Source organism: Caenorhabditis briggsae (assembly GCF_000004555.2).
Source record: "Caenorhabditis briggsae complete genome, chrIV, whole genome shotgun sequence".
In the NCBI taxonomy this organism is placed as follows: domain Eukaryota; kingdom Metazoa; phylum Nematoda; class Chromadorea; order Rhabditida; family Rhabditidae; genus Caenorhabditis; species Caenorhabditis briggsae.
The window spans coordinates 15,990,181-15,999,017 of NC_013487.2; the positions used below are offsets into that span (position 1 = coordinate 15,990,181).

The following is an 8,837-nucleotide window of genomic DNA, read 5'->3' on the forward strand; positions in this document are numbered from 1 at the left end:
AAAATGAGTATAAACAAGCCTAAAATTGAATTTTTGAAATTTTCGCCCTAATTCAAGTCCCACGACGGAAACTCCCGTATCTCAGTTGGTTTTGGTGCAAACTCAAAAATTTTAACAGATTTGAATTTTGATTAATAAGCCCTTTATAATGAGTATGAGACAAGCGTATATTTGTCAATTTTCAATTGTGGGAATTCTGGGTTCGGGTCATTTTGAAGCTCTCATTCTGCTGTTCTCGATGAAAACACCATTTCAGTGCTCGAAAGGATACAAATTGAAATATAGAAATGGATGCAAAACAGGGTTTGCCTCCTCGAAACATCCAGTCCTTTATTTCAAAGATAAAGTATTTGGGTCAAAAATGATTGTGGATTTTGTCACTGGACTGTTTGGCCTAAATGTCCACAAGTTACTAGCTGATTGAAAGGGAATTTGGGCAATCGATTGGATCAATAATCGACAGGAGAAGATGCTGGAGTGTTTCGACTGGCAAAAGAATCCCAAGTATAATTCGAACGCTGACGAAACGGTAGATTATGTGCTCAGGTACGGCATACCAAGAAAACCTCTGATAATAGTGTTTACAACAGAAACACACGTGTTTCACACATCTTTAATATCGATGGCAATGTCTCTAACAATTTAAAATTCAATGGAGAACTAGGACCAATGAAACAGTTGTGGATCCGTTCCAACGGACACTGGGTCACTTGTGATAACTTGATGAATTTCGACTGTTGCTATATTCTTATCGAACGATCCAGACTCTCCATCTCTGATTTGAGTTCATTTTTAAGACACTGGCGTGCCGGTGGATCAACTTGTTTGGAGTGGTTACAATTGAACTTCGAGAAACATACATTTCAAAAATGGTTTGATGAAGATTTGAAAGTTTTGCTAACCGACGAAGAGAGAGAGTGTTTCGCCGCACTTTGTATGTTTACTTTTTTCATCAAATTTACAAAAAACTACGAAAAATCTCCTGTCCCCCCACCTTTAAGTGTATTGAGTTTCAAAATGAGTATAAACACGACTAGGCGTCTTTTTGAAGCTCTCACGTCTAAAGTGTCAAGAGTTTTTGCCTGTAACTTTGCTCGTAGACAAGCTACAGTACTCTGAACAGTATCATTCTGAAAATACTGATTGCAATTATTTTTAGCATGTTGTATTTTTCAGTGATGGATGGGAATTTGTATTTCATGGTGGCTACAGTATCCAACGCGTGGACGGTGTGAATGCAATGATTCGCTGCAGTCTCGGACGGTTCGTAATGGCTGTTTGGCATTAGAGAGCAATGGAAAAACTGTATTCGTTATGTTTATTAATCACTGTATTTGTTTGTTTTGTTGATTTTTTTTTTGAAATGAACACACATTTTATTGCAAGTCCTATAATTTTGTTATTGGAGAAAACACAATGTTTTGAAAAATAAAATTGAAGAAATGAATCTTATTGGTTATCGCATTAGATATATGGTACCTATGGTACACATGGTACCTATGGGATTTATGGTACCAATGGTTTCTATGATACCTATGGTACCTATGGTACTTATGGTATCTATGGTATCTAGGGTGCCCTATCGTAACTATGGTATCTCTGTCATCTATGGTACCTATGGTAACAATCTCACCTATTGTACCTATGGTATCTCTATGGTACCAATCTTACCTATGCTACCTATGGCATCTAGAGAACCTATGGTACCTCTGGCATCTATATTATCTATGAAAACTATGGTATATATGATACCTATGGTACCTATGGTACTTATGGTATCTATGGTATCTATGGCGCCCTAGCGTAACTATGGTATCTCTGGCATCTATGGTATCTATGATAACTATGGTACATATAGTTCCTATGATACCTATGGTACCAATGGTTCTTATGATACCTATGGTAACAATCTTACCTATGCTACCTATGGCATCTAGAGTACCTATGGTATCTATGGTCCGTATGGTGTCTGTGGTACCGACCTAGATTTTTGAGGTCGTGACCTAGAAGAATGGGATCCCCTGAAAAGTGGGCGGAGCCAATTCAGAATTTTCAGCAATATCGATTTTTCGGCGCCCAACCTGCAACTCTGCAACTCTGGAAATAATTTGATTATCACATTTCTAACTTTGAGGCCTTATATCTCGGTTACTGTAAAAGATATCGAAAAGTTGACCACTAATAAAATATTTATCATTTTATCACCTATATTTTATTAGTAGACCACTTTTTGATATCTTTCACAGGGACCAAGATATATGGGCTCAAAGTTGGCGACTTGGGTGCCCTTTTATTAAAAATTTCAATTTTTTGAATTATTTGTTTTTCTAAAATTTTTATTGGGATTTTTGAGCTTATTTTATGCCATTTCCAAGATTTTTCTGCTTCTTTTTAGCCAATTTTACCTAATTTTCAACTATTTTTTGAGTAATGACTTCCTGTAATTTTTTGATTTTTTTTGAATTGGTTTTTCTGCTTTTCAGATATTTTCATCAGTTTTAATGATTTTTCAAATTTTTACGGCTAATTTTTATGATTTTTTCCGCCAAAAACCATCAAAATCCGGCCGAAAAAATTCGGAATAAAAAAAAACTACGACACTCCGCACATCCCGCCTAGTGCGCCCGGTTTAGCAGCCGCCCGAAATAGGCGCGAAACCACTCAATTTGAATTTCGACATCCCAGAATTCGGCATTTCCGTCGATTTTCGCTGTTTTCTTCGGATTTTCAAAGATTTTCGTTGTCTAGAGCATTTTTATCGCATTTTTTCACCTAAAAATAGCTAAGTTTCAGCTGGAAAATCTCAAAAACTCTGTAAAAAAGGAAATTGTTCGGATTTCTCAGAAAAAAACGATTTCGAATGAGCCAACGATCCTTCGGAAGCGACATTGGAAATACATCATTGATGACGGCTGCTGAGTAAGAAGAAAATCTTCCTTTAAACAATTTTTTTTGAATAAACTTTTTTTTCAAATGTTCCCTCTAAAAAATCGATTTTTGCTATACTTCCCTGTCTCCTGACCCAGTTTTCTTTGATTTTTTCATTTCTAACCCCCATTTTTACCCCAAGACAATGATTTTCGGCCCAGATAACCCTTCCCTGGCCGCCTGCTCGCGCGGTGGAGCAAACGCGCTCCATTGCGAAAATTCGAAAAATATTGTTTTTTCGCCGATTTCTCAACGGATTTTGACCCAATTTTTTGCAGCTCATCGCTCATAAAATCGCCAAATTCGCTGGAAAACGCCACAGAACAAATGGAAAAACCGGAAAATGGACATGGTAAGTTTTCAAAATTAAAAAAAAAATTTTTTTGAACATTTTTTTCTAAAAATTTCCTAAAAATCAAATTCCAGCAGCTTCCACTCGTCTGCCGAGACCATTGGCCATCGAAATCTACACCAAAATTCACAATAGTAAGGATTTTTCTCTAAAAATCAACTTTTTCAGATTTTTCTGAAAAATTGTCTGACAAACCTTTCTGAAAATCGATTTTTGGGACTTTCTAGACCCTAAAAATGCGATTTTTGAGCTTAAAAATCGTTTGAAACGCGAATTTCGAAGTTTAGAGATCATTTTTGCTCAGTTTCCGAAAAAGGTGTTCACCCATCCGTGCCCAAGGGGAATTTATCGATTTTCCTGCGTTTTTGGATGAAAACATGCAATTTTAGGCGATTTTCGAGGTTTTTGACGCTGAAAAGTGATTCTGGGGGCGGATTCAGCCATTTTCAGCTAAATTTCACCTCAAAGCTTACTTACAGCGATTTTTGAGATTTTGGACCATTTTCAGTCATTTTTAGGCAATTTTTGACTTGAAAGCCCTATCTTGACCCCAAAAAACGTAGTTTTCAGTCAAATTTCAGCCAAAAAAGTCCATTTTCAGCGATTTTTGACCCGTTTCAGGTGATTTTTGTCTTGAAAGTCGAAATTTTTAGCCCAGAATAATCGATTTTAAGCTATTCCAGGTCAATTTTGACCCCGAAAACGCAATTTTCAGTCATTTTAAGGCAATTTTAGACTTGAAAATTGGATTTTTCAGCTCAACATCATCGATTTTGAGCTATTCTAGCCCTATCGTGACCCCAAAAATTCGGAATTCTCAGTCAGATTTCAGCCGAAAAAGTCCATTTTCAGCGATTTTCGGGCTATTTTACCCTATTTTTTTTACCCAAAAACGCGATTTAAGACTGGATTTCCAGCCAAAATTTCACCTAGAAGTCGATTTTGAGCTATTTCAGCCCATTTTGACCGCCAAAAACGCAATTTTCAATCAAATTTGAGCCAAAAATTCCCATTTTCAGGCACATTCTCCAAGGACGATCTGCTGGATGAGATCGAGGATCTCGTGGACGAGAAGTACTACCCTGGTGAGATCCTGATGAGCCAAGGCAAGGAGTATACGGTAGTGACGAGCGAGAAACGAGGCGGATTGACACTCTACACAATGGAGGACGGCACGAAGATCGGACATCGCGATTTGAGGTGAAAATATGGATTTTTGGGGGGTTTTGAGGTGAAAAATCTGGGGTTTCGACCAAAAAAATGAGCATTTTCACTCTAAAAATGGGATTTTTGGGAGATTTTGAGCCAATTTTTCGAAAAATTTGGTCCTGTATTTTTTATCTGGAAAACCCTGATTTTTGACTCATTTTAAGTGTAAATTGGGGGATTTTGAGGCCAAAAAAGGGGGATTTTGCTTCTAAAAACAAGAATTTCGAGCCAAATTGACCCATTTTCCGAGAAACTCCATTCTGAAAAGTGAGGTTTCCAGTAGGTTTTGCCCCTGAAAATGAGATTTTGGTGGTATTTAGCCCCAAAAATATGAATTTTAGAGTATTTTTCATTTGAAAAACCTGATTTTTGGCTTATTTTCAGTGTAAATTGCGGTTTTTGGAGAGGTTTTTATGCCAAAAATGTGGTTTTCGATCTAGAATTGACGATTTGGACCCTAGAAATGAGATTTCTTCAGGAATTTCGAGCCGAATTGACCCCTTTTTTTGAAAAATTTCGAGCTGAAAATTTAGATTTTTGAGGATTTTATAGGACTTTTCACCTGGAAACCTGATTTTTAGGCCAATTTTAAGCTGAAAATCCAGATTTTTGGAGTATGTTTGACCCCAAAAATCGAGATAATCCACTAATTTTACCCCTGAAAAGCTATTTTTTGAGCTCATTGCGAGCTGAAAATCCAGATTTTTGAGGTTTCTAGCTCCAAAAATAAAGATTATTGATGATTTTTCACCTGGAAACATGATTTTTAGGTCAATTTTAAGCTGAAAATCCAGATTTTTGAAGTATTTTGAGCTCGAAAACCTAGAATTTTAGTCCCTTTTACCCCCTAAAAAGCTATCTTTTAGCTGATTTCGAGCTGGAAAAGCAGATTTTTGAGGTTTCAGCTCAAAAAATGTGGATTTTAGAGGACTTTTCGCCTGGAAACGTCTATTTTACTGACATTTCAAGCTGAAAATTCGGATTTTTGAAGTATGTTTGACACCAAAAATCAAGATATTCCACCAATTTTACCCCTGAAAAGCTATTTCTAGCTCATGTTCAGCTACAAATTTGGGGGTTTTCAGGCTTTTTGACCCCTGAAACCTAGTCCATTTTACCCCTGAAAGGCTGATTTTCAGCCAATTTCACCCCTAAAAATCCAACATTTCCAGACGAAAAAAGGGCCTATCCCTTGAGGAAATCCAACAAGCGACCCTAGAAGACGTGATTCACGAGAATGAGAAGGTGTGGAAAGTGAAAGATGCCCTTCTAAAAGAGTGTCCGATTCGGGAGACCAAGAAGTTCGCGCCCATCTTCTCGTCGGCGAATCGAAAGGCGCAGGCAGCCACGTCATCAGCTTCTACAGTAATCCAGGAGGAAGATAAGAAGTCGGATGGGGAGGAGGAGGAAGAGGAGCAGGAGATCGGCTTGAATACGCCGGTAAGCGATGGAAAATAGCTGAAAATGGGCCAGAATCGATGGATTTTAAGTCAAAAATACAAAAATGCTAAAATTTGACCCAAAATGAGCTGAAATAGCTGAAAATTGGCTTAAAATCGGCTGAAAACGAGCCAGAATTGATGAAATTTGATGGATTTCGGCTTGTTTTGAGGGAATTTTGACCGATTTCAGCTCATTTTCAGCCCTAAAATCACGAATTTCGACTGAATAAAACTCCAAAAATGCTAAAATTTGACCCAAAATGAGCTGAAAAAGCTGAAAATTGGCTAAAAATGAGCCAAAATCGCTGAAATTCGATGGATTTTAGTTGGGGTTTCAGCCAATTTTAGTCGATTTTGAGCCAATTTTGACCGATTTCAGCTCATTTTGACCCAAGAAATGACATAATTTGGCTGTAAATGACCCTCTAATGTCCATATTTTGACCCAAAATGAGCTGAAAATGACCCCAAATGGCAAAATGAGGCAGATTTAAGCTCATTTTAAGCCAAAAATCACGAATTTTGACTGAAAAGGCTCCAAAAATGTCATATTTCGACCTAAAATAAGCTGAAAATCTGAAATTTGACTGAAAATCGGCTGAAAATGAGTCAGATTTCAGCTCATTTTTAGCCAAAAATGACATATTTTGGCTGTTAATGACCCCAAAATACCAAATTTTGACCCGAAATTAGCTGAAAATCTGAAATTTTGGCTGAAAATGACCCAAATTCCATCGATATTCTACTAATTTGGAGGTCTTTCAGTCAATTTAGGTCAATTTTGAGCCAATTTCGGCCAAATTTGACCGATTTCAGCTTATTTTCCGCTGAAAAATGACTCCAAAATGAGCTGAAAAAGCTGAAAACCGGCTTAAAATCGGCAGAAAACGAGCCAGAATCGCTGAAATTCGATGGATTTTGGCTCGTTTTGAGCTCATTGCAAGCCGATTTCGACCCGATTTCAGCTCATTTTAAGCCAATTCTAAGCTAAAAATGACATATTTCTGTTGAAAAAAAGCTCCAAAAATGCCATAATTTGACTCAAAATTAGCTGAAAATGACCCTGAGCTGAAAATACTGAAATCTGACTAAAAATCGGCTTAAAATGAGCCAGTTTCCATCGATTTTGGCGGCATATTTAAGACCCATTTTCAGTCAAAAATGACGAAATTTGGCTGAAAATGACCTCTTAATACCAAAATTTGACTCTAAATTTTCTGAAAATGGCTGAAAATGACCCAAATTTCATCGATTTTCAACAAATTCGAAGTTTTTTAGCTCACTTTGAGCCAGAAATCGGGTATTTTCGACCTAAAATGAGCAGAAAATAGCTGACATTAGACTTAAAAGCGTCTGAAAACGAGCCAGAATCAATGAAATCCTAATTTTTCAGCTCCGCGTCCGTCCCTCCGGTGGTCCAGCCGCCTCGGCAAGTCGTCGTCAAATGGAAAAGAAGAAGGAGAAGGAGGCAAAGGAAAAGGAGAAGTTGGAGAAGAAGGAGAAGGAAAAAGAGGAGAAATTGAGGAAAAAAGAGGAGGAGAAGGCGAAAAAACAGGCAGAAAAAGACGATAAATTGAAGAAAAAAGCGGAAAAAGCGGTCAGGAAATCGATTGGGGGCGGAGCTTTGGGATCTCAAGGCCTCATCGATCGATTTGTGAAGAAGGCGGAGGAGAATGGAGCGGATTCGACGACGTCTTCTGGACAGCCATCCAAGTGGTCGGAAAAACGAGTCGCGTTGGGGTTGAAGAAGGTTGATGAGGCGTGGAAGAGACGGGATCAGGAGGTGAGAATTTGAGGATTTTGAGCTGAAAATAGGAGAAATTTGAGTTAAAAATCATCTGAAAATCCATGATTTTAGTCAAAAAATGCTCAAAATTCGCGAATTTCGATTGAAAAATCACGATTTTTGTCAAAAACTGACCCAAAAACGTCAGATTTGAGCTGAAAATCAGCTGAAAATGCTGAAAATTGGACCCAAAAATCATAATTTTTGTCTTAAAATGTTCAAAACTCCCAAATTTCGGTCGAAAATTATGATTTTCAGTGAAAAATGGCCCAAAAAGCATCAAATTTGAGCTGAGAATCATCTGAAAATGCTGGAAATTTGACCCCAAAATTGATAGATTTGGAGAAAAAAAGACTCCCGAAAATCCAAAAAAAATGCGATTTTGAGAAAATTTGGCCCTTTTTCAGCGAATTTCGATTGAAAAATCATAGTTTTCAGTGAAGAATGACCCAAAAATCATGAAATTTGAGCTGTAAATCATCTGAAAATGCTGGAAATTTGACCCCAAAAATCAAAAAAAAAATGCGATTTAGATCTCAAAAATCATGATTTTCGTCGAAAAATGGCATTAAAACATCAGATTTTTGGTAAAAATCGTCTAAAAGTAGGCACCATAACAACATTTTCAAAATAGACTTTTCTCAGTTTTTATTCTTGGATTGTCTTCTCCCATCTGATAGAAGTCTATTCCCAAAATTTCAGCGAAAAATCTTTATTCAATCCCGAGTTACAGACCCTTTTGTACCAGGCCTCAATGTACTGACTTTCTCCTCATTTTTTTTGCGGTGCGCAGAAAAGTGGGCGGGGTTTAGAAGCTTGCAACCCTGCGGCGCGGAAAATTCGTGAAGGAAATTAAAGAAAAAGCTAACAGACACAGGAGGGATCTGAACCTCCGGCTTCCATAGATTGCTGCTCGCGCGCCCACTTCCAATCGGCCACGGTTGCATCCTTTGTGGAAGCAATAGAGATGGGAGTGAGGAAAGGGCGGCGTTTCGTTGCCTGTCGCCTCCTTCCTATCAGACATGAGCGGAATGAAATTTTTTGAAAATCCGGGAATAAGGAATAAGGAATTCCGCTCATGTCTGCTTCCTATTGTTTTAAAGGGGGACTCCGACCAAAAA

General features: G+C 37.8%; 3 protein-coding genes across 3 annotated transcripts in view; all 3 read left to right on the plus strand.

Annotated features, from left to right (window-relative positions):
• Positions 1-669: 669 nt before the first annotated feature.
• Positions 670-1,235, plus strand: CBG26516 (the record flags this gene model as incomplete). The annotated part of the gene is made up of 2 exons (XM_045236303.1): positions 670-934; positions 1,177-1,235. The coding sequence occupies 2 exons, from the start codon at positions 670-672 to the stop codon at positions 1,233-1,235; spliced, it is 324 nt and encodes a 107-aa protein (XP_045099440.1).
• A 237-nt stretch (positions 1,236-1,472) lies between these two features.
• CBG26517 lies at positions 1,473-1,802 on the plus strand (the record flags this gene model as incomplete). Its single annotated transcript, XM_045236304.1, has 1 exon — positions 1,473-1,802. One exon carries the CDS (start codon positions 1,473-1,475, stop codon positions 1,800-1,802), a length of 330 nt encoding a protein of 109 aa, XP_045099441.1.
• A 1,058-nt stretch (positions 1,803-2,860) lies between these two features.
• Positions 2,861-8,837, plus strand: part of CBG13933 — a gene marked incomplete at both ends in the record, with an annotated part of 14,775 nt that continues 8,798 nt past the window's right edge. Inside the window, 6 exons of the mRNA XM_045236305.1 lie at positions 2,861-2,919; positions 3,207-3,280; positions 3,355-3,414; positions 4,300-4,480; positions 5,662-5,929; positions 7,324-7,713. Coding sequence (XP_045095294.1) covers positions 2,861-2,919; positions 3,207-3,280; positions 3,355-3,414; positions 4,300-4,480; positions 5,662-5,929; positions 7,324-7,713 — 1,032 coding nt within the window. The remainder of the gene's footprint in view (positions 2,920-3,206; positions 3,281-3,354; positions 3,415-4,299; positions 4,481-5,661; positions 5,930-7,323; positions 7,714-8,837) is intronic.